Source organism: Pelobates fuscus, chromosome 3, assembly GCF_036172605.1.
Source record: "Pelobates fuscus isolate aPelFus1 chromosome 3, aPelFus1.pri, whole genome shotgun sequence".
Lineage (NCBI taxonomy): Eukaryota > Metazoa > Chordata > Amphibia > Anura > Pelobatidae > Pelobates > Pelobates fuscus.
The window spans coordinates 234,939,801-234,965,566 of NC_086319.1; the positions used below are offsets into that span (position 1 = coordinate 234,939,801).

The 25,766-nt window shown below is 40.7% G+C and overlaps 1 protein-coding gene across 2 annotated transcripts in view; it reads left to right on the plus strand.

The window, feature by feature from the left end:
* Positions 1-25,766, plus strand: part of SEPHS1 (selenophosphate synthetase 1) — a 72,842-nt gene that overhangs the window by 14,127 nt on the left and 32,949 nt on the right. For both annotated transcript variants that reach the window (XM_063445450.1, XM_063445451.1), the window contains exon 2: positions 24,150-24,420. In XM_063445450.1, coding sequence (XP_063301520.1) covers positions 24,228-24,420 — 193 coding nt within the window. In that variant the 5' untranslated portion in view covers positions 24,150-24,227. The remainder of the gene's footprint in view (positions 1-24,149; positions 24,421-25,766) is intronic.

Sequence of the window (25,766 nt, forward strand, 5' to 3'; positions counted from 1 at the left end):
TGGAGCTGACTTTTCTTGCGCTTTTGGGTCAGTAGTGGTGTATGTCTTGGAGTTCTGGCATGGAAAACCTTCTGCATTTAATATGCTTTTTGTTATGCTCACTGAAACCTCAGTGCCTGTTGCCACCAAGTGGTAACCACTGTTCCTTCAACTTTGAGCTTGCTAACAATTCTTCCAACGGTGTCTCTAGAAACATTCAGTGCCTTTTACTATTACTATTTTTTTATTTTTTTTTTGTATCTTGTTCCCTATTTGTGAAAAGTGATGATCTCTTTACATTGTGGATCATTCTTTTGACTTAGCCACAGTTCTAACAAGCAGTCAAACGTCACCCTCAACAAACACCTAGTCACTTCAGGTATTTCATGTGTTCTAGCTTAAGCACACCTGGTGCAACTAATCAAGGGCTTTATTACTTGCATCAGTTGTGCTTGAGACAACACCTGTTTTGCATATTTGTGCAGTTTTGAGGGATTCCTTTCAGGGGGTTAAATAATTTTAAGTTGCGTCTTCAGTTGAATTTGGGGAAATCATTTGAAGCATTCATTGTGTTTGAGCTATTTCTTAGCTGTTCATAGAACTGCACTCTTCTGGACAGCGATCTCAGATGTCCCACCTGGAATCTGTTGAAGCCACTCATCCAACTTGGGAGTCACAGCCCCGAGTGTTCCTGTCACAACTGGGACTACTACTGCCTTCACCTTCCACATCCTTTCTAGTTCTTTTTTCAGTCCTTGGTATTTGTCCACCTTCTCATGTTCCTTCTTCCTGATGTTCTAGTCACTGGGTATTGCCACATCCACCACGACTGCAGTCTTTCGTTCCTTGACTACCACCACGATGTCTGGTTGGTTGGCTAGCACTTGCTTGTCTGTCCGGATCTTGAAGTCCCACTGGATCTTAGCCCTGTCATTCTCAACTACCCTATGTGGTATCTCCCATCTGGAATTAGGCAGGTCCAATCCATATTCTGTGCAGATGTTTCGGTACACAATCCCAGCAACTTGGTTGTGTGTCTCCATGTACACTCCACCCACATGAAGCACTTTCTAAAACGCTTGCCATTACTTTGTTAGTTTAGCACAGTGGACCTATTCTCAAGAGGCAGACAATGGCCCAGAGTGCCTGCCTTGCCTTGAAAAGAGTTCTCATTGGGAAGTTTGTTAGTGGACAGACACAGAATGTCTGGGGAAGAAGTGGAGGGCTTCAGATGAGATCTACAGCTTTTGCGAGCTGTGTTTAGATCTAACTCCAAGGGAAAGAAAATGTGCAACTTAATATACTATGTGTGTGTTTTTTTTAATAGTGATTGTATTTATTTTTGGATCGTCAACTACTCCTTTTAAGGCATGGCTTTGTGTGTGTGTGTGTGTATATCACACACACACACCTTGACGCACGATATATATCACACACACACACACACACACACACACACACCCACCTTGACGCACGGTGTGTATCTGCGTGTCAAGGTGTGTGTATGTATTTGACACACAGATGCACATAGTGGCACACACACCCACACCTTGACACACAGTGTGTATCTGTTTGTCAAAAGTGTGTATCTGACACACACACCCGCACGCACATAGTGGCTGACAGATACACACACACACACACTGACACATATATCTACACACAGAGTAACACATACCTACTTTGATACACAGATATACACACACTGACACAGGTACATGTATACACGCACATACACATATGTTTAACTTTTTTTTTCTTCCTTTAGTGTTGCAGGCTGAGGATGGTGTGCCAGGTCAGGACCTGCGCACCCTCTCCCGCCAGCTGGCGCACTCTGTCTGGGAGGAAGTGCTGTCATGTCCTCCCATCATCCCATACAACAGGGGTCCAGTCGCAGTCTTGGATACCTGCAGCGCCCATCGGGTGGTCCTAAATGCTTGGGCCACCCGACGGGCAAATTGCTGCGGAACCCCAATTTGCACTAATTGTGAAATGCTGCTTTAAGGATTTCTTTGTGTTTTTGCTGTGTTCAACGGTCCTTCAACACTGACCAATCTCCTAGCTCCTACCGCTGGAAAAACATGCCCCAAAGCAGGAATGGTGCCTGGTTTCCTTGAGACCAGACTGTTCAGTGATGATTGTCCTTCCACATGTTTCTCCCTTCTCCACACATGATCTCTAAACCTCAGCCAGTGTGATAATTGCATTCTTGGTTGCTAGAGGGGGAGGGATGTAGGAAGAGGACAGGCTAAGGGGACCACGTAGGTGGCAAGAAGATGGGCCATGCCAATCACTGTAGAGTTCTATCTCCTAAGCCTTTTCAGTGGGGAAAGTGAGGATGTGATGTGATTAAAGGGACATAATGATCACCAAAACAATGTTGGCTTAATGCACCAGTTTTGGTGTATAGATCACGCCCCTGCAGACTCACTGCTCAGTTCTGACATTTAGGAGTTAACTCTTTTTGTTTAAACAGCCCTAGTCACACCTCCCTGCATGTGACTTGCACAGCCTTTCTAAACACTTTGTGTAAAGAGTCATCTAATGTTTACACTTCCTTTTCTTGCACAGTCAGTTTAATTTAGAATTTCTCATCTTCTGCTTTAACAGCTTGCTAGACCCAGCAGGAGCACTTTTGTGTGATTTAAAGCTCGATTTACAGAGGAGGAGTTAAAAACTTTTGAACTACGTGAACATCTGATTGAAGATAAAACAATATTTTGTGTGCGTGTGTGTGTGTGTGTATATGTGTGTGTGTGTATATATATATATATTTATTTTATTCCTGGATTATCTAGCATACTGATGTGGATCCATCTCTTATCTGTTGGGGACCTAAACATTTTATTATAGGTTTCTGATTGCAGGCACAGCAGCGAGTTTCTGTGGAGGTCTTGGTATAACACACAGTAATGCTCTTTTGACCAAAAGGGTTTCACTTCCTGTCAGAACAGACAAAGACAAAAAAAGGGAAACAGAATCATGCTTACTGCTCCTGACCGTGTTACCAATAAACACATGTTGACGTCAGATGTCCATTGTGTACTGAATTGACATTAGCCATCCCATGAAATTTGTTTGAGTTTGAGATACACCTCTGGTAGCAAATGAGTCAAACTCTGTATGTGCAGCTTTTTTATTTTTTTTATTTATAGTAAAATGCTGTAAATACAGCCAGCATCATGACCACTTCCAATCAACAAAGTGGCTGTGGTGCTTTTGGTAACCCTTTAAAAAAAAAAAAAAAAAAGCTTTATTTTTAGTGTGGCACACCCCTTTGCTTTCAGAATAGAATCATTTCATGTAGGTACAAATGCACACCGTTTTATAAGAAACTTGGCAGGTAGGTTTTTCCAAATCTCTTAAAGAACTAGCCACAATTCTTCAGTGGATTTAAGCAGCCTCGGCTGTTTCTGTCTCTTCATGTAATCCCAGACATAGTCGATGTTAAAATCAGGGCTCTGTGAGGGCCTTACCATTTCATCCAGGATTTTTTTTTTTTTTTTTTTATTATAAAGGGTGTCCTGCAGCAGCCATAAGCTCTGCCTTCGTCTTTGTCAGCATGCCTGCTAATTCTTGGCAAATCAAGTGCTTCTCCTAGAGTGTTGAGGATCAGCTCTTTCACTTAAATTCTAGTAAGAGCATGATTTCTGTATCTGCAATATTTTACGTTGTTTAGTTAAAGGGACACTAGTCACCAGAACAACTACAGCTTATGGTATTTGTTCTGGTGAGTACAATCCTTCCCTTCAGGCTTTTTGCTGTAATCATGGTCTTTTCAGAGAAAATGCAGTGTTTACATTACAGCCTTGTGATAACTCCACTGGCCACTCCTCAGATGGCTGTTAGAGGTGCTTCCTGGGGCAGTGCTGCACATTGAGCAGCACTGCCATTCCGTGTATCCACCCTTTGCATACAGACACTGAACTTTCATCATAGAGATGCATTGATTCAATTCATCTATATGAGGAGATGGTGATTGGCCATTGTTTGATTTGTGCTGGCTCTGCCCCTGATCTGCCCTGTCGGGAAGAATTGTAATTGGCTCAGACCACCACTTCTGATGATGTCAGAGGTGGCAGACTTGAATACAATTAAGAGTTTACTATATTTAGGGAGGCTAGATGGTGGTTTTAACACTATATGGGTAAGGAATACATGTTTGTGTTCCTGACACTAAAGTGTTCCTTTAACCCCTTAACCCCTCTCCTCCCGGTCCAGGGGGACTGCCTGTCTGCCCGGGCAGTCCCCCCTCGGCAGATCAGGACCCCACGGCCATGTGATCACTCGATCACATGACCGCAATAGGTGTCTGTGTATCTGCCTGCAGGGGGACTGTCTGTGCTGACAGGCAGTCTCCCTGCAAGTAAAAAATCATAAAATAAAGTGTAAAAAAAAAAGAAATCAGTGTAAAAAAAAATAATAATATGTGTATATATATATATATATATACATGTATTATATCTATATATACCAATATATAATATATGTATATATATAATATATATAATGTCACACTAAGTGTATTTTTATATTTATATATACGTATATTAATATAAAAATATACTTATATTTAAATTACACACGAATATATACAATATATATAATAACTATATATATGGTATATATATATTATTATAAAATACAAATAATATGTTAATAAAAATAAATAACAAAAAATAAAAATATTTTTTAATAATTAAAACAAAATTATATATATATATATATATATTCAATTTTATTCTAACAGTATTTTGATATTGATATATATATATTTATATCAAAATACACTTAGAATGTAATGATATATATATCTATGTATAAATAAATAAATAAAAATAATACAAAATATACATATGTCCACATACATAATTACATAAATAATTTCATAAATATACACGTAGACGTCAAATACATAAATATGTATATATATATTAAAATTCTACGTGCATATTTATGTAATATTTTTACCTAATTAAGTAATTTTAATGATTGCAATTTGAGGGACCTGCCTGCCAACCCAGGCCAAAAGTCCAGATAATTTAATTTGCTAGCACTGTGTTTAACCCTGTAACTTTCTATGACACCCTAAATCCTGTACATGGGGGTACTGTTTTACTCGGGAGACTTCGCTGAACACAAATATTAGTGTTTCAAAACAGTAAAACATATCACAGCGATGATATTGTCAGTGAAAGTGAAGTTTTTTGCATTTTTCACACACAAACAGCTCTTTCACTGCGGATATTATTGCTGTGATATATTTTACTGTTCTGATACACTAATATTTGTGTTCAGCGAAGTCTCCTGAGTATAACACTATAAAACCTCTACATGTGGGGTACTGTTTGTGAAAGTTACAGGGTCAAATATAAGGCTTGATTTTACTTTTTTTTTTTTTTTTATTGAAATTTGTCAGATTGGTTAGGTTGCCTTTGAGAGCGTATGGTAGCCAAGGAATGAGAATTAGCCCCATGATGGCATACCATTTGCAAAAGAAGACAACCCAAGGTATTGCAAATGGGGTATGTCCAGTCTTTTTTAGTAGCCACTTAGTCACAAACACCGGCCAAAGTTAGCGTTTTTGCATTTTTAACACACAAACAAATATAAATGCTAACTTTGGCCAGTGTTTGTGACTAGGTGGCTACTAAAAAAGACTGGACATACCCCATTTTGAATACCCTGGGTTGTCTACTTTAAAAAATATTTACATGTTAGGTGTGTTTCGGGGATTTATGACAGATAACGGTGTAACAATGTCACTATTGATACATTTAAAATATATATATATTGAAACAGCAATTTCCTACTTGTATTTATAGGCCTATAACTTGCAATAAAGCATGTAAACACTGGGTGTTTTTAAACTCGGGACAACATTTTGAATCTATTTAGCAGTTTTTTTCATTAGCTTTTGTAGATAAGAAAAAGATTTTTCAAGTAAAAGTCCAAAAACATGTTTTTGTTTTTTTTTCACCATATTTTATTATTTTTTTTTAATACAATATATGACATAATATAAATACTGGTATGTAAAGAAAGCCCTTCTTGTCATGAAAAAAACAATATATAACTTGTATGGGAACCGTAAATGAGAGAGTGGAAAATTACAGCTAAACACAAACACCACAAAAGTGTTAAAACTGCTCTGGTCCTTAACGTACAAACATCGCAAAAACAGGCCGGTCCTTAAGGGGTTAAGGACTGAGCCAATTGTACAAGTTGTGATCAAAACAATACCTAAACAAATTCTGGAATTTGCGCTATAAGTGGTTCAACCATAATTCACCTCTTTCCTATTAAGTGCACCCACACTTATTATATATCATTTTGTTCAGGAAAAACAGGGCTTTCATTTCAAATCAAATATTTATTTATGAAACATAATTTAATATGCATAAAATCTGAAAAAGGATGTAGTTAAGAAATGTTATTTTTCAAGTTTTGCATGGCATTTTAACTGTGAATGTCATCATACTGTTGGATTTTACTAAAATAAAATACACATTTGTATTCAGAAATGTCTCACAGTACAACAGTACCCCCAATGTACAGGTTTTATGGGTTTTTGCAAACGTACAGGGGTCAAATGTAGGTCTTCCCCCCCCCCCCTTTCCATGTATGCACATTGAAATTTGCCAGGTTCGTTTGCTGGCCCTATGTTGCTTTTGAGACCGTATGTCAGCCCAGGAATGAAAATTAACCCCACCATGACATACCATTTGAAAAAGTAGACCACCCACAGTATTAAAAATGGGGTATGTCCAGTCTTTTGTAGCCAGTTAGTCACGAACGCTGGCCAAACATAGCGTTTTTGTTTGTTTTTTGCAAAAAAAACTGCACTTTTACTGATTTCACCGCCATGATAAGTCTTTACTTTTTAAAACACTCATATTTGTGTTCAATGAAGTCTCCAAAGTATAACAATAACCCCCATGTAAAGGTTTTATGGTGTTTTGGAAAGTTACAGGGTTAAATATAGGGCTCGCCAATTACATTCCCTGGACTGTCTGCCTGGGTTGTCAGGCAGGTCCCACAAATACTTAATTTTACATAATTATTAGATTTTATTAATAGTTAAATGTGTTTCTCCCATTTTTAATAGGTGTCAGGGGGACTGCCTGACTGCTCAGACAGTCCCTCTGCAGGCAGCTCCATTGACTTCTATTGCGGCCATGTGATCACATGGCCCTGGAGGGCTGGGGTCTCAGGCAGTCCCCATGGACCAGGATCGCCAGTCCAGGACGGCTGAGTGTACTATGCCGCCCTCCGGCGTTTAGAGCCACCTTTTCAAGGATGGCATAGTATGCCCGCCTGCCTTAAGGGGATAAACAGACCGGGCCACTGCACCCAGACCACTTCATTGATAAAGTAGTCTTCGGTGCCATTAGTGGTCCTTTAGCGTTTCAATTTTTGAAAGCATTCCTACTTGACAGCATTTTTTTCCACACCTATGTACATAAGTATTATTATTTAAGTAAGACCGTCCCTTAGAACTATTAGATTGGGAGCTTTTGAATCAACTTCTACTTCATAGTTCAAAGTGGGGGAGGCAGTGATATTTATAAACGTGCCTATTATTATTATTATTATTATTATTATTGCCTTTCTGTTCCTCTTGTAAGCACTTTTGTTCATTAAGCATACAAGAGCATGCATTTAAAGAGACACTCCACTGCCCAAATTAATAAAAGTAAAATATCTCTGTTTAGTCAATATTCTTCAATGAACACATTCCTTTTCTTTTCATTGTGTTATATATATATATATATATATATATATATATATATATATATATATATATTATATATACCGCTTGCAAAAGCTGCAGATCTCTTGCTTGAAGCCTTTGCCAACCCTCCCCTACTAACACCACCCAGATTTTCTGTTGCTGTCTAATCAGACTTCCAATGTAGTTCTTTGAAGTTAATTTATAAAGGTGTATTTCTATAGAAATCTCCACTTTTAGATGGAGCATCCCTTTAACTGAAATAAGACAAGCTTGTACCTTTAACAGAAGTTATACGTGCTTTGTGGCGGGAAGGTGGTTGTATGATTTATTTTTATTGTAAAAGTCTAACGGTCACTGCTGTAACATTTACCTTGGTAAATGTGATGTAACCAAACTTCTGGTACCTTAACTGCAAATGGTTTATGAAGACAATTGGATGTTGGTGTCTGTATGTGTTCTGCAATACAGCATATTTGGGTTGGGTTGTGTGGGGTGGAGGGGGAGTCAGAACAGCCAGTCAAGCGTTATTCCTATATGCAGCAACGCTGCAAACACTGGCCAAATATTAGTCTTTTGCTTTTTTCACACAAAAACAAATATGAACGCTAACTTTGGCCAGTGTTTGTGACTAAGTGGCTACTAAAAAAGACTAAACATACCCCACGTTCAATACCTTGGGTTGTCTACTTTTTCAAATTGATACCGGAGAAACTGACGGAAGCGAAGCACAGAGAGATGGACACAGGTTTCTTCAGGAAGGAAGAGATTCTTTATTGGATCACCGATCGGGACTCAGAGGGACTAGCGTCACCAAAATACCACAAGTTCTGAGCCCCGGACAATAGTGCAGGCTCCTTATATGGGCACATAACTCCTCCCATATTAAGCTCCACCTGCACATTCTCTTAACCAATCAATACAAATAAGAATTAACTTCCTGCTTGACCGCATGGCTTGTCCAGCACAATGGAGGAGGGGGAATACTACATCCTGTATTCTTGCACATGCTCCGTACACTACTGATCGTATCTTGCCTCGTGCAACCAACTGATCGATACGTCAGCATATGCACGTACACATGCCACGTGGTAATCTCGGCCTACTAAATTTATTTTTACCGAGATTCCACCACATTCCCCCCTTTGATGCCTCTTGATATTTCACAATTACTTGAGGCATCACTTAACCTTGGTTTGCATACACCGCAAGTTACCTTGAACCAGACCAGACTTATCTTATGATGTGAATCTTCAACACTCATCTTCCTGCATTGGTTCTCCCTGATCTAGAGCCTTATACTTATAAATCGCCATTATCTGTGCAGCAGCCTTCCTCTCTGCTATATTTTCTATTAGGCTTTGCACAGACCTAACTACTAAGGGTATAAGACACGGCAGGAGTAGACACAACATTAAAATCAGTAGGACTCCACCTACCACTGCCTTAAGCCCTCCAAACCACTCATACCAGCTACCAAACCAACTACTTGGATTATACCCTTTCCATACCTGAGTAGGCACATGCGCTAGTTTAACCATATGGCTAGTAAGCTCAGCTATTGCTTGCCCTTCGTCATCTATTTGAAGACAGCAATTGCTCAGGTTAAACTTCCCACATACACCTCCCTCTACTGCCAAAAGGTAATCCAAGGCTAATCTATTTTGGTAGACTGCTGTCCTCATCCTGGTGTTATGCTTCGCTATAAGATTGAGCGCTTGTGATGTCTCGTTGGTGATAATCTCAACCACCGCCTGTAATCTTATAATTCGGTTGAGCATATAAATAGGGGTTCTATAACCAAAGGTACCATCTTCTGCCCACGTGGCTGGCCCATAATAATCTATGATACGCTGGGGAGGCCATTCATCATCTTCCCAGGCGCCTATCTCTATGGGCCCCCTTTTCTTCCTATGATTCACATCATACACTTTAACACCTAAAGTCTCACCTGTTTCAATCGGTAATAAGAAGAAGGATGGTTTGAGCATACCCAACACACATGCCCCTTCCCAGTCCTGTGGCAACTCCGAATAGGCTTTCTTACCACAGATCCAGTACAAATTTGCTGGGGCTCTCCAGGTAGATGTGATGGATAGGTCAAACCACACATCCTTTAAATTGGCGTATCTAGCAAACGGGTTAGATGGTTCTGAGACATTTGAAGCCGACCACCAAGTTGTATTCTTTGTATCATCATCATAAGCTTTTTGCCCTAGACAAGTTAATTCTCCTACAGAAGTATTATACATTATTCCTTTCCTTGCTATGCAAACATAACCTATGATGGAGGTCTTTAATCTCCACTCAGATTTACCTCTAACACTCATATGATAATCGGCTTGTGTAGATATTAGTTGGTCAACTGCCTCAGAACCGGACATTACCTCCTTTGCTTCCCAAGGCCATTGGTCTCCCATGTTAGTACCTCCACACACATAGCAGTTGGTAACATTAAGACTACCGGCAATACTTTCGGCTAAATCAATAAACAGGTTTTTAGCATTATGGGGGATCTTATTATCTATACTCATCTCTTCATAAAAGGAATGGTATACTTGATGAGTTTGGGAGGATACCGTATCAGTCTCTATCCCTATAAATAATACTGTCCCAGGATCTAAACCCGTCCCGTATATTTGAAACCCAAATAAATTGCCATACTTGTCTAAGAACTTGTCGGGGTTATTTATAAATATATGGATGGGATTACATTCCATAGACTTACAATATGGGCTGGTAGGCAACTTAGTCACTATCATGTCCTTGTCTACTGTCTGTCCCCAAGTCGCCCACCCCACACAAGACCAATATGGGCAAAAGTTATAGTCTTTATTTGGGCATCTAGGACTCACATATTTATTTTTACTACTGGGACAAATATATTTATCATTAGACCCATACGTCCTCTCCCATCTAAGATCCCCACATACATTCCACGGCTTTCTACCACTCGATATCGCTTTACACGCATCAAATAGCAGAACACCCGAAGAATGTACGGATTCTAACACCGTCTTATTAATTAGGGTCCCCTGAGGATCTCCATTCCTGAGAGTCAACCAAATTGTACGAGGTTGATACTCCGGACTGAAGCACTTGGGTTCTCCTACTCCTAAATGGCACACACTATAGTCTATATTTAGGTATCTACATCTCGATACATCTCCTTTACACTCGTATTGTGAGTGCCAAATTAGGGTTTGGGAAATATGGTTACCTGTTCTCGTAGTCTTAATGCATACCTCACAGCTAGGAGTGTCGGTACCTCTACCTTCCTGAATATAAAAACACACATAAATAAACACTATCAAAAACACATCTTTCGCCGTCATCCTCAGTCTTCGTCCGTGCGAAGGCACCTCAGCTTCCAGGATGTAAGGGCTGCAGGGAATGGAGTTCTGCTCGTCTTCACAGGAGTCCCTTCGAGACTTTCCCTGGCTTATATACTATGTGCTGGTGAGCGGACAGGCTTTATTATGGCCGTCTAAAAACACTCACTTCACCAAATCCCTGTAACAATAAAATTTGTAATCCACAATAGTTCCTCGTTACTCCGACTGAGTAGTGCGTTTTAACCGGATCTTGCAGGGATTCTCTGGATCTGCTGTAACTTGCCAAGAATCGATTGCTGCTGGTTTAACCCTGGAGTGATGTATCCACGGAGTCACTTCGGCTACTTTTATTGCTGTAGGGGTAGACAAAAGAACAACATAAGGACCTCTTGGGCCCTAACGGTACATTATTCCACTCTTTAATCCACACTTGATCTCCTGGATGATAACTATGAACTGGGGGATAAATATTCACAGGTAATCTATCTTGTACCCATTTCTGTACCTCCTCCATAGTCTTACCCAACTCTACAACCTGCTGCCGGGTAATTCCTTCTCCCAACTGACTCAAATCCCCCCTTAAGTTACCAAGTACGGGAGGTGGTCGCCCATACATGATTTCAAAAGGAGAGAGGCCCATCCTTCTGGTAGGGGTACTGCGGATTCGCAATAGAGCTATGGGTAAGAGAACGTTCCACTTAAGTTGGGTTTCCTGACACATTTTAGCCAACTGGTTCTTAATAGTTCTATTCATTCTCTCTACCTTACCAGAACTCTGGGGTCTATATGCTGTATGAAGCCTCCACTTTATACCAAGCATATGAGTCAGTTGTTGTAGGCACTGATGAACAAAAGCTGGACCATTGTCCGATCCTATAGAACAGGGTAGTCCATATCGGGGTATTATTTCTCGTAGCAGGAATCTCACAACTTCTCCTGCTTTCTCTGTACGAGTAGGACATGCTTCTACCCAGCCTGAATAGGTGCACACAATTACCAGCAGGTAACGATGTCCACCCGATTTAGGCATCACTGTAAAGTCAATTTGTAAATCGGACATGGGGAGTCCCCCCATAAACTGGACTCCTGGTGGCTTTACTGGTCCTTGTCTTGCATTATTTTTAGCACACGTTACACATCTTCGTACAATGGCCTGAGTCAAGTTGGACAATCTTGGTATGTAGAAATGTTTTCTGAGAGATTCTTCTGTGCTGTCTCTCCCAGAATGTGTCCCGTTATGATAATTTTGGACAATTTCTACCGCTAGTGATGCTGGTATGACTATTCTTCCATCTTCTAGCTGATACCACTTGTTCTCCAAATACTTTCCCGGTTCAGTCTTTAACCACTCCTCTTCTTGAGCTGTATAAACTGGAGTCCATTGGGACAGTGGAGTTGGTATAAGAGCAGCTATATGCCCCACATACTCCTGTCTTCCTGATTCAGCAGCACGCTTAGCTGCACTATCTGCCATCCGATTTCCCTTAGTTACATCACCATCTCTTCTCAGATGCGCTCGACAATGTATGATACCGACTTCTTTCGGCTCCCACACTGCTTCCAATAGTTGTAGGATTTCAGCTGCGTATTTGATTTCTTTGCCTTCTGAATTCAGTAGTCCTCTTTCTTTATACAAAGCTCCGTGGGCATGAGTGGTTAAAAACGCATATTTGGAGTCCGTGTAGATGTTCACTCTTAAACCTTCAGCCAATTGTAACGCTCGTGTCAGTGCTATCAATTCTGCCTTTTGTGCTGATGTTCCTTTCGCCAGTGGCCGAGCTTCTATCACCTTGTCTATTGTTGTTACTGCATATCCTGCATAGCGGATCCCTTCTTTCACATAACTACTGCCGTCGGTATAATATTGAACATCGGGGTTCTGGATGGGAAAATCACGAAGATCTGGTCTACTTGAGAATACTTCATCCATTACTTCCAAACAATCATGTTGACTTTCAGTAGGTTGTGGCAAAAGGGTAGCTGGATTTAAGGTGTTTACAGTCTCTAAATGCACTCTGGGGTTTTCACACAACATTGCTTGATACTTGGTCATACGGCTGTTACTAAACCAATGATTTCCTTTGTAATCCAACAACGTCTGTACTGCATGTGGGACTCGTAAATAAAGTTCTTGACCCAGAGTGAGTTTAACGGCTTCAGCTACTAGCAGGGCGGCTGCAGCTACGGCTCTTAGACAAGGTGGAAGTCCGCTGGCCACTGCATCCAATTGCTTAGACATGTAGGCAACAGGTCTTTGCCATGATCCCAAGTACTGTGTCAATACTCCCACAGCCATTCTTCTTTGCTCATGTACATACAGGTAGAATGGTCGTGTGTGATCAGGTAGACCTAATGCTGGGGCACTCATCAAAGCCTTCTTCACATCTTCAAATGCCGTTTGCTGTTCTTGGGTCCATAAGAAGGAGTCGTGCTCTGTACCTTTTATAGCTGCGTACAGAGGTTTTGCCAGTATCGCGTAGCTGGGAATCCATATCCTACAGAAGCCTGCTGCCCCCAAGAATTCTCGCACTTGTCTTCTATTCTTGGGTATTGGTATTTGGCAGACAGCTTCTTTTCTCTCTGGCCCCATAATTCTTTGACCTTCAGAGATATGGAATCCCAGATATTTGACAGTTGGCAAACTCAACTGAGCCTTCTTTCTAGACACCTTGTATCCTGCCTTCCATAGAATGTGTAGTAGATCGTGCGTTGCTTGCTGACAGATTTCTTTTGTAACTGCTGCTATCAACAAGTCATCTACATATTGTAACCATACACACTCTCCTGGGATGGACTCGAAATCCAGTAGATCTTGACTTAGGGCTGAACCAAATAGGGTAGGTGAATTTTTAAACCCTTGGGGCAGTCTTGTCCAAGTCATTTGGCGTTTTGAGCCTGTTACAGCGTTCTCCCATTGGAAAGCGAAAATACATTGACTTTCTGCGGCAATTCGGAGGCAAAAGAAGGCATCTTTGAGGTCTAAGACTGTAAAGTAAGTAGCCCCGCCCGGAATTAAAGCAAGCAGGTTATATGGATTGGGTACAACTGGATGTATACTAACAACCGCATCATTGACTGCTCTCAAGTCCTGCACAGGTCGATACTCATCTGTACCGGGCTTTTGAACAGGCAGCATTACTCCCTCCGGGGCCTCCTCTACCTCTCGCTCTGCCTCTAAAGTTTCCGTAACCTGCCCTGGGTTGGTCTCTCTCGTACTGCTCTCTTTGTGGACATTCGTTCCTCCAATGCCCTTCTTCCTTGCAATACGCGCACTGATTCCTACTCAAAGGCTCCCTATTCCATCTACTATCGCCTCTATCTGGGCCCCGTCTATCTACGCCCGCGATCGCTACCGCTAGCATATCAGCCTTTCTACGCATCTTGCGCTCCTCCTCTTTCTTACTTTCTGTTTCCCTATTCATATAAACCTTATTCGCTACCTCCATTAGTTGGGTGATGGACATACCTGCAAACCCTTCTAACTTTTGTAGCTTGCGCTTAATATCTCCGTAAGCTTGGCTGACAAAGGCGGAGTTCACCATTCGGGAATTGTCTGCGTCTTCCGGATTAAAGGGGGTATACAAGCGGTATGCCTCCAATAATCGGTCATAAAAGACACTGGGCGCTTCATCACTTTTCTGAATCACCTCAACTGTCTTCGACATGTTAATGGCTTTCTTTCCTCCGGCTTTCATGCCAGCAATTATAGCGTCTCTATAGGCTCTGAGTTGAACCATATCAGCACCGTTTACATTTCAGTCGGGATCGGTATTGGGATAATGTGTTGCGGCCCATGCTGCTGGATTAGCTTGGTTCAAAGTACGGGCTTTATCCTCTAGCGCTTTAATAGCCGCTTGATTTATTCTTGTCCTTTCCTCATTGTTGAATAAAGTCATTAATAACTGCTGGCAATCAGCCCATGTCGGGTTATGTGTCTGTACTATTGAGGTGAACAGATCAGTCATAGCTTGTGGTTTCTCAGTATACGAGGAATTGTGGGTCTTCCAATTTAAGAGATCGGTTGTCGTGAATGGGACATATACAAAGACTGGGTCAGCATGTGCCATTTGGCCTGCGGCATCGATATAGGCTGACCCAGGATTCAGACGAAGAGGCATCTGATAGTGTTTTAATTGTTGGGCACCGGTCAGCTGTCGGGTCTGTATGGGGCTACGTGGAGGGGCGTCAGTCATAGGTTCCAGTCGGGGAGAAATAGGGTATGGGGATGTGGGAACTTGGTTTTTGGAAAAGGTTGTAAATAAAACACTTCGAGCCGAGCTAGATGAAGCTTGACCGGAAGTCTGAAGTGGCGCCAAATCAGGATATTCGTTTTTAATGGGGGTTGGTTCTGATTCCGGAAGGGGAGATTTAGTACGAGGGGGGGTGGATCCTGTACTGGAGGAGGAAGCGGAAGTGGATGAGGGTAATGAGGGGAGGGTTGCAGGACTTCCTGCGTTTGCGTCACTTCTTCTTAACGGAAAGTAAGGGGGCGGCAAAGGGATCTCGGACTCAGGGGGCGTGTCCAAAATGGGCCTAACACCAGTCCTAGTGGACAAACAAGTCCTAGCTACCATGAGGCGACACTTCTCCTCGTGGCATGTCTGGAGCCATTTTGGCGAGTCATTTACGGCCTGTCTCCAACAATCAATATAAGGAAACTGGCCGTAAAGTTCAGGCCTACCTGATACAGCCACGTGTAAGCGCTGTACCAGAGTTGGATCCAAACTGCCACGTGGCGGCCATGCCGCAACCAAAGTAGGCCACTCCCTAGTACACAAAGTGACCAAACGTACAGGAGACATTTTAACCCCAAAATCACAGGTTTTAAATCCCTTTTTAAAATTCTTCACCATACATCCTAAGGGATCCGGAATCGTTGACTGCGACGCACCCATACTTAACAATGGAACGTCGTCGACAACGAATACTATACACGCGTACTATTCAACAATCGCACCCGTTTCCTCTGGCAACAGCACCACGTGGTACAGTTACCAAGTGAAACGTACACAATAACACAATAAACACTCAGGGAATTCCCGTACACACACAGCTGTTACACCAGTCACTAAATAATCAATATTATGCCCTTTGGCGTAACTATACAGTCACCCACGCTATAATTCTCTATATACGAATTACCCGTCTATAACACACCCCAGTAACATCGTCTTTTACAAATAGCGGTTACAGTACGGTTAGCATAGGTCAAAGCACAAGTTAAGGTCACAATACAATTATTAGTGGTTATGGTGTTAAACATGCAATGGACGACAATGATTAGTACTTATATACAGTGTCAGTAAATATACAGGGTTATGGTACCGTGCACTATGATACAGCAACACACTATTAACACTCTCGCTAGACGGCTGAGCTCGCGCTATCTAACAAGATATACACTTTACTAAACAATCTTTATCACATTTACAATTCCCAACTAAACTATTGGCCAGTACCTTGAATGGACTACCTAAAACTATATACACCCGTTTTGGTTAGCCACACTGCCCAATCACCACATATAGCGAACTAGAGAACCGAATTTACACAGGCGCCTCTTAGTCGCACTATCAAAAGTCTAGTGGGTTCCAAATTTACACGCCTTCCCACTTAGCCCAGATAGGTTGAGAGCTAGCGAACCGAATTTACACAGGCGCCGCTTAGTCTCCCGGTCCCTCCGACCTAGCGAACGTAATATACACCCTAGAACGCTAGTCTAGACAAGACACCGGTGTCCGGCTAGGGCTATTTACACCAGGACCCCGCCTGACTAACAAAATCAAACGGTCTGACTAAAGAGCGTTCGATCGAGCGGTGCGCCTTCGCTCCTTCCCTCCGACAGAGGGGGCAGTTTCACAGATTCAAACCCCTTTGGGCCTACCGCACAATCGGTATACCCCTAGTGGGTTCTGCCGTCTAAAACAGCAGTTGTCTTACCTCCTCGTTCCTGAACCTGAGTTCACACTCATCGACGGGGACACCCCAGCACTTCTCACGTAGAGGCCGATGATCTCCTGGACAACAGACCAGTGGCGCCGAGACGAAGGGAGGTCCACGCAGAAGTTCAGGGGTGCAGCTGTAGAGAACGTGGGCAAAGCTAGACCGTCTCACGCCTCTGCCTCTCAGCTACCGTTGAACGATGAGCTTCCCGGCCAATGCACCAAATGATACCGGAGAAACTGACGGAAGCGAAGCACAGAGAGATGGACACAGGTTTCTTCAGGAAGGAAGAGATTCTTTATTGGATCACCGATCGGGACTCAGAGGGACTAGCGTCACCAAAATACCACAAGTTCTGAGCCCCGGACAATAGTGCAGGCTCCTTATATGGGCACATAACTCCTCCCATATTAAGCTCCACCTGCACATTCTCTTAACCAATCAATACAAATAAGAATTAACTTCCTGCTTGACCGCATGGCTTGTCCAGCACAATGGAGGAGGGGGAATACTACATCCTGTATTCTTGCACATGCTCCGTACACTACTGATCGTATCTTGCCTCGTGCAACCAACTGATCGATACGTCAGCATATGCACGTACACATGCCACGTGGTAATCTCGGCCTACTAAATTTATTTTTACCGAGATTCCACCACAAAATGGTATGCCATTATGGGGGTAATTCTCATTCCTGGGCTAACACACCGTCTCAAAGGTAACATTACTAATCTGGCAAATTTCAATTTGAAAATGGAATGTTCTATATTTGACCCTGTAACTTTCCAAAACACCATAAAAAATGTTAATGGGGGGTACTGTTGTACTCGTGAGACATCGCTGATTACAAATATGTGCATTTGTATGCACAGTATTATGACATTTACAGCTAAAATGTGAGGCGGAACTACAAATTAAAAAAAAAATTACAATTTCTCAGTTTTTTTAAATTTTATTCATATTAAATCATGTTTCATATATAAATATTTGGTATGAAATGAAAGCTCTGTTTCTCCTGAACAAAATGATATATAATAAGTGTGGGTGCATTTAATATAAAAGAGGTGAATTACGGTTGAACAGACATATAGCACAAATTCCAGTTTTTTTATTACATTTGTTTTGATCAGAACGTGTACTATTGACTCCGTCCTGAAGGGCTTAACCCTGGAAGGTAAATATTGCAGTTTATGAAAACTGCAATAATTACACTTGCAGGGTTAAGGGTAGTGGGCGTTGGCACCCAGACCACTCCAATGGGCAGAAGTCTGGAGTATCCCTTTAAACTAAATTCAAAAGGAGAACACTAAGTTTGTATTCCCAACACTATTACAGTGCCTTGCAAAAGTATTCACCCCCCTTGACTTTTTACCTATTTTGTTACATTACAGCCTTAAGTTCAATGATTTATTAATCCGAATTTTATGTGATGGATCAGAACACAATGGTCTAAGTTGGTGAAGTTAAATGAGAAAAATATATACCTAAAACTATTTTTTAGAAATAGAAAACAGAAAATTGGCATGTGCGTATGTATTCACTCCCTTTTGTTATGAAGCCCATAAAAAGCTCTGGTGCAACCAATTACCTTCAGAAGTCACATAATTAGTGAAATGATGTCCACCTGTGTGCAATTGAAGTATCACGTGATCTGTCATTACATATAGACACCTTTTTTTGAAAGGCCCCAGAGGCTGCAACACCTAAGCAAGAGACACCACTATCCAAACACTGCCATGAAGGCCAAGGAACTGTAAGGGAGAATGTTGTTGAGAAGTACAAGTCCGAGTTAGGTAATACAAATACAAATATCCAAATCTTTGCTGATCCCCAGGAGCACCATCAAATCTATCATAACCAAATAGAAAGAACATGGCACAACAGCAAACCTGCCAAGAGACTGCTGCCCACCAAAACTCACGGACCGGGCAAGGAGGGCATTAATCAGGGAGGCAGCACAGAGACCCAAGGTAACCCTGGAGGAGCTGCAGAGTTCCACAGCAGAGACTGGAGTATCTGTAAGAAAACGCTATGTCTGGCGCAAACCCAACACATCACCCAAAGAACACGCTGTGGGGATGTTTTGCAGTAGCCGGAACTGGGAGTCTGGTCAGACTTGAGGGAAAGATGGATGGTGCTAAATACAAGGATATTCTTGAACAAAACCTGTACCACTCAGTGCGTCATTTGAGGCTAGGGCGGAGGTTCACCTTCCAGCAGGACAATGACCCCAAACACACTGCTAAAGCAACACTTGAGTGGTTTAAGGGGAAACATGTAAATGTGTTGGAATGGCCTAGTCAACGTCCAGACCTCAATCCAATAGAAAATCTGTTGTCAGACTTAAAGGTTGCTGTTCACAAGCGCAAACCATCCAACTTGAAGGAGCTGGAGCAGTTTTGCAAGTAGGAATGGGCAAAAATCCCAGTGGTAATATGAGGCAAGCTCATAGAGCCGTATCCAAAGCGACTTGGAGCTGTGATTGACGCAAAAGGTGGCTCTACAAAGTATTGACTTTAGGGGGGTGAATAGTGATGCACAATGACCTTTTCTGTTATTTTGTCCTATTTCTTGTTTGTTTCTCAATAAAAAAAAAAATATTTCAAAGTTGTGGGCATGTTCTGTACATGATGCAAATCCTCAAACAATCAATGTTAATTCCAGGTTGTGAGGCAACAAAACGCGAAAAATGCCAAGGGGTGAATACTTTCGCAAGGCACTGTATGTTCCTCTAAGGCAGGCATGCACCTTCAGCCCTCCAGATGTTGTGGTCTACATCTCCCTTGATGCTTTGCCAGTGCTCTGGTTGTAAGGACATTATGGGAGATGTAGTCCACAACATCTGGAGGTCCAAAGGTTCCCCATCCCGGCTTGAAGGCATATGATCTAAATTCACTATTTTTCCATTTTCAGAAGACATTGGATGAAAAGCCAAACAAAAACAAACCTTTTTACTTCTTTAATTATTGGCCAAACTTTCTTCCTCAATCTATGCTATGTCTAACTTCACATAGGTGACAGTTCCTCTTTACAGGCTAACAACTCCATAAATGTTATCTGCTAAAACCACTTGACTGTTTGTAAGACTTTCTTGATTGATTTCAACATAACTGGCACAAATTCTTGTATTTTGTCTGCTGCCTTTGACACTGTTTATTACGTTCTCCTTCTCCAAACTGTTTACACCATGTTCCTTCATGACCGTGTCTTTTCTTGGTTCTCATCTTATCTCTCCCTACAATCCTTCAGATGGCTGCAGCGTTAATTATTGATTTTGGGGAGGATACAGAATAAATATCCTAGTGGTGGTGCATTAAGGACAGGCCCAGACCTAATGAAGACCCAGAAAGTGGTCTGCAAATTTCTGCTGGGGGCTAGTTACTCCTCTGTGGGCTACCTAATATTCTCTGCAAAAATTTCATTTGTGCGCTGGTGACAGACAAAACGAGCTTCTCCCTTTCAGGGAGTTATTGGGTTTTTAAAGCAAAAAGTGGTTTCTAAGGCTTATAAAGCCTTCCCACGCCCTGCAGGTTGACTTAGAGCACTCTTATTTGTTGGCTTAAATCAAATAATCAGAGCACTCCGACAGGTAAATAGTGAGCCTTACCTATTATAGGTAAGGCTCACTATTTATTTACCTGTCGGAGTGCTCTGATTATTTGATTTAAGCCAACAAATAAGAGTGCTCTAAGTCAACCTGCAGGGCGTGGGAAGGCTTTATAAGCCTTATAAACAACTTTTTGCTTTAAAAACCCAAATATTTCAGAGGTTCAGATGTCTGCTGCAGGTGCGTTGTTCACAAAAAAGTCTTATATTAAAGGCCAGCTCTTAAAGGAACACTATAACATTAGGAATTTTTCAAATGTGTATTTTTAATTCTATAGTGTTTATGTCCCTACTCTTCAGGTCCCCCCCACACCCTTTTTGCCATTAAAAAAATCATGTTTTCAATGCATGCATATGAAACCTTGAATCAATGTTTTCTTATTGGGCTTCAGCGTCACATGAACGAGTTTTCCTAGGTCAGTGCAGCCGAAGTGCCTCCAGTGGCTGTCATACTGACCGTCCCTAGATGAGGACCCAACCCTGCAATTTAAACATTGCAGTTTCTCAAAAATATACAATATTTAAATTGAAAATAAGGGGAAAGCTATAAATAATGGAAGGAAATATCAATAGGGCCTCTTGGATTGGGTGGAAAGTACGAAGTTATAACGAAAAATATCCAGCAAAGTTGAAATACCTGGTGATCTAAGTAGCTAGCATTAACTAAATTATGAACTAAATAATGTTTTTAGCTGGTTTCAAGATGAACTTAAAAGGAACACTATATCCAGTGACCCTTTAGGTTATGGTATTTAATCCAAAAGGTCTGCAATGACAAAGCAGCATGATCTACAAAACCGTACTCTATTGATCTCCTGCTGCCCAATGTAAAACTAAAATGTAACCAGATATCGAAGTATTAGGTTAAGATGTATCAAATCTGAGCTATTGAAAGAGAATCACTCCAGTAGCTTCTAATTCGTAGAATGCCTGATTTTTCTGAGCAATAACGAAATGAATGTAATACTAATAAGGAGCATTGCCTTTTTTTTTTTTTTTTCCAGAGGGGTTAAAAATCTTTAATGTGGCAAAAGCAGGCAGTCCTGAGACTGGACCAGTGACAAGTCCGAAACATAAGATGTACTAACTACCCACACAGTTAAGACGTATGAGTACACAGATAAACTTAGCAGTGGCAAACAACTTCTCACACCACTTAAGACTACTATTAAACAAATTGAGAACATATTGTGCAGTACTCTACCATTGGATATAAAGGGAACCATGTCCACATAGCCTCTGAGATTAGCAAAGGTCCAGGTCATTATGGAGCCTTATGGGCAGCATTGACAGTTTAAAGGTTTTACTAAACTGATTACTACTTTCTTTTTACAGAAAATATCACTAGTCTTCTAATTCACTGGTGGAAATTCACTCTATTATTTCTTAAAGGATCTCTGTTGTCTGTCCACAAATGGGCTCTTTCCCTCTCCCCTCTCTCTCTTCCTCATTGATTGTAAGATCATTTGTGCATTACTTTCACCTCTTGTTACATTCTGTTTGTAAATTACGTGTCATTTTATAGTTGTAAAGTGCTGCAGAATATGTTGGCGTGTGTGTAATGCTAAGCAATACAAGAAAGTGTGCAGCGCTTTTAACAAATATACAAAAAGTGTGATGTATTCACCTTATGTGCATATATATAAAGGATAAATACCCAATATGATGTATATCAGTAGGTCTCACTCCTATGCATAAAAGATAGGAAAAATCATAGCATCTGCAATCTGAGGAAGACGTATCTTTGACGTCGAAACGCGTTGTGCTCGTGGTTGGCATCAAAATACCTTGAATTGTGAGGATCAAGCTTCATTCGTTTGGAAACCAGTGAAAGACTTCTTTTAAAGTGATATTACCTGAGCCAGTGTGATAACAGGCTCCAACACATGTGAGTGAGACCATAAAGACTGCTACATTGGATTTATTTACCTAAGCAGTATTATGCTATGATTTTTCCTATCTTTTATGCATAGGAGTGATACCTACTGATATACAATCTACTGATATACATTATATTGGGTATTTATTATATATATATATATATATATACACACACATAAGGTGAATACATCACACTTTTTGTATATTTGTTAAAAGCGCTGCACACTTTCTTGTATTGCTGTGTTCTTAATTTCTGTGGGACTTTGGTGATTAAATCCCACTAGTGTGTTCCAGCAGCTGTTCTCCAGCGCCATAAGCTATACCTTCTTTCTGGTTTATGTGTGTAATGCTGGTGGGATCATTTGGACTTCATCCCCCTCTCCGCCTCCCCCTTTTTCTTATTTTCACATTTAACAATGCAAAACCCTTTACTTATTCCAGCACTGGGACAGAGTGCTTACAGCCTGATCTACATGCTTTGTGGTAGTAAAGCTCGCTGAGTTCTCTGCCGATCAATTGCTTCTCTGCATGCATGCAGTGGTTGTGATGCTCAAAGTAACTTTTTTTTTTTTTTTTTTTTTTTAAATTGAACTTCCTCATATTGCTGTTCTCTCTTATAAATTTATCTGCAGCACAGACCTGTATAGAAAAGCCTGCTGCCTTTGGAAATCATTTTGCAGCCATCACTAGAGATGGCTGCGAGATTGACACTTCTAGATGATTTTAATTTCGCCCTGTGTCTAGAAGTGTCAGGTGTAGGGAAATATACTTGGACAAAGTAGTCCCTACTTTGTCTCAGTATATCTCTTGACTGTGTTGGGATTTCAGTGAAATAACAACAGTCAATGGGTTTTTCATAAAGATTTTATCTTTATGAAATACTTTTTTTTTTTTTTTTTGCAGGAGTTTGACAGTGCCACTTAAGTTACTTAACTAATTTTAATAACTTACTAGAAAACACACTTTTCCCAGCTCTGCTACTTGAGACTAAACTTTGCAATTATCCTGACCAGGGATATATCTTTAAAAAAGCTCTAAAATAGCTGCAGATCTCGTTTGAAGCCTTTGTAATCCCTCCCCTTCTAACCTATGTGGCTGTGCAGTTAGCAATGCTGCTCAGAAATCTTTGCAGTGTAGGTCCTCTGGACAATTGTCTGCCTCTTGCGTTTAGCCCCAATAAGCTTAACTACAATGAAGTAACATGATCAGTCTTTTGAAGGTGTAACAAGTTAATTTAGACATGCTTATTGAAATCTGCAGTTTTTGTAAAATGAGGAGACGGGGGAAAGACACACTCTTCATACATGAAGCACTTTATAAAGTTTATGTTCATTAGGTCAAAAATATCCTTTTTAATGTTTCTCTCTTTTTTTTCCCTTTACAAATATTACTTAACCCCTTAAGGACACATGACGTGTGACATGTCAAGATTCCCTTTTATTCCAGAAGTTTGGTCCTTAAGGGGTTAAAGGGACACTATAGTCACCCAGACCACTTCAGCTCAATGAAGTGGTCTGGGTGTCAGGTCCCTATAGGGTTAACCCTGCCTGATGTAAACATAGCAGTTTCTGAGAATGGGGGGGTGGTAATTGATAATTTAGACTGCTTAACTTTGCTTTGTTCTGATAAATAAAAAATAATCACTTTGTGTTGTTTTTGTTTTCATTGTTAGATTTGTCTTAAAAGGAATTGAGACATATATATACACTAACCAGAACGAGGGGGGGAATAAACCATCCAACCGTGAACCATGTCTGTCCGGGAGTCTTTCAATCCAGAAAGCTATGAACTTGATAAGAGCTTCCGTCTGACTCGGTTTGCAGAGCTAAAAGGCACCGGCTGCAAAGTACCACAAGATGTCTTGCAAAAACTGCTGGAATCGTTGCAAGATAATCATTTCCAGGAAGATGAGCAGTTTCTTGGGGCTGTCATGCCCAGGCTGGGTGAGCACTTATCTTCAAATGCACCACATATGTTGTATTTTAGACCCTAATTGTGCGTGTCTCTCAATTCAAGTGCAGTGTCTGTGGACTCGCAATAAACATTTTGACAAAATTTAGGTTTGAAAGTTCTATGAATTATTAAACAAATGGGCAATTAATTGATAAATTATTTATGCTATAAATTGGTTATACTAATGCATAACACTTATGAACTAAAATAAAAAATATAGAAACTTAGGATGTAAGGGAAGATAAGAACCATTCGGCCCATCTAGTCTGCCCACTTTTCTAAATACTTTCATTAATTCCTGGCCTTATCTTATAGTTAGGATAGCCTTATGCCTATCCAACGCATGCTTAAACTCCCTCACTGTGTTAACCTCCACCACTTCAGCTGGAAGGCTATTTCATGCATCTAGTACCCTCTCAATAAAGTAATGCTTCCTTTTATTATTTTTTAAACCTCTAATTTAAGACTATGTCCTCTTGTTGTGGTAGTTTTTCTTCTTTTAAATATATAGTCTCCTCCTTTACTGTGTTGATTCCCTTTATGTATTTAAATGTTTCTATCATATCCCCCCTGTCTCGTCTTTCCTCCAAGCTATACATGTTAAGATCCTTTAACCTTTCCTGGTAAGTTGTATCCTGCAATCCATGAACCAGTTTAGTAGCCCTTCTCTGAACTCTCTCTAAGGTATCAATATCCTTCTGAAGATACGGTCTCCAGTACTGTGTACAATACTCCAAGTGAGGTCTCACCAGTGTTCTGTACAATGGCATAATCACTTCCCTCTTTCTACTGCTAATACCTCTCCCTATACAACCAAGCATTCTGCTAGCATTTCCTGCTGCTCTATATATAGCTTCAATTAGAAACCACCCTGTAAATAGATAAATTAGGAAATGTGCAGATCTTTCATCCAGGGCTTAAAACTTTGACAAAACCAAATGTATAAACAAAACAAAAAATGCAAGAGAAACACACAATTTGAGTAGATTGGGAATCCACTAAATGAAAATTATAACCATAAAGAGAACGTTATTTTTGCCTACATACAGAGTTTGGTTTTAATTAAAAATCTTGAGAGCAACATTTTCTCCAAACTTTATTATTCATATTTCTATATATTTTGAAAAAAGTATCTCTAATCTCAATATTAAATAGGAATTATTAACCCTAAATTTAGACTACTGTAATGAGTAATAAAGGTTGGAAACATCTGCACTATCCAATAATTATAATTAAACCCTACCTCTGTATGTAGGCAAAATAAATTCCTTTTATACTATAATAGGTTTACTCTTTAATAGGGTACCCCCCTTCCCCTATTTCTTTCTTTAACCCT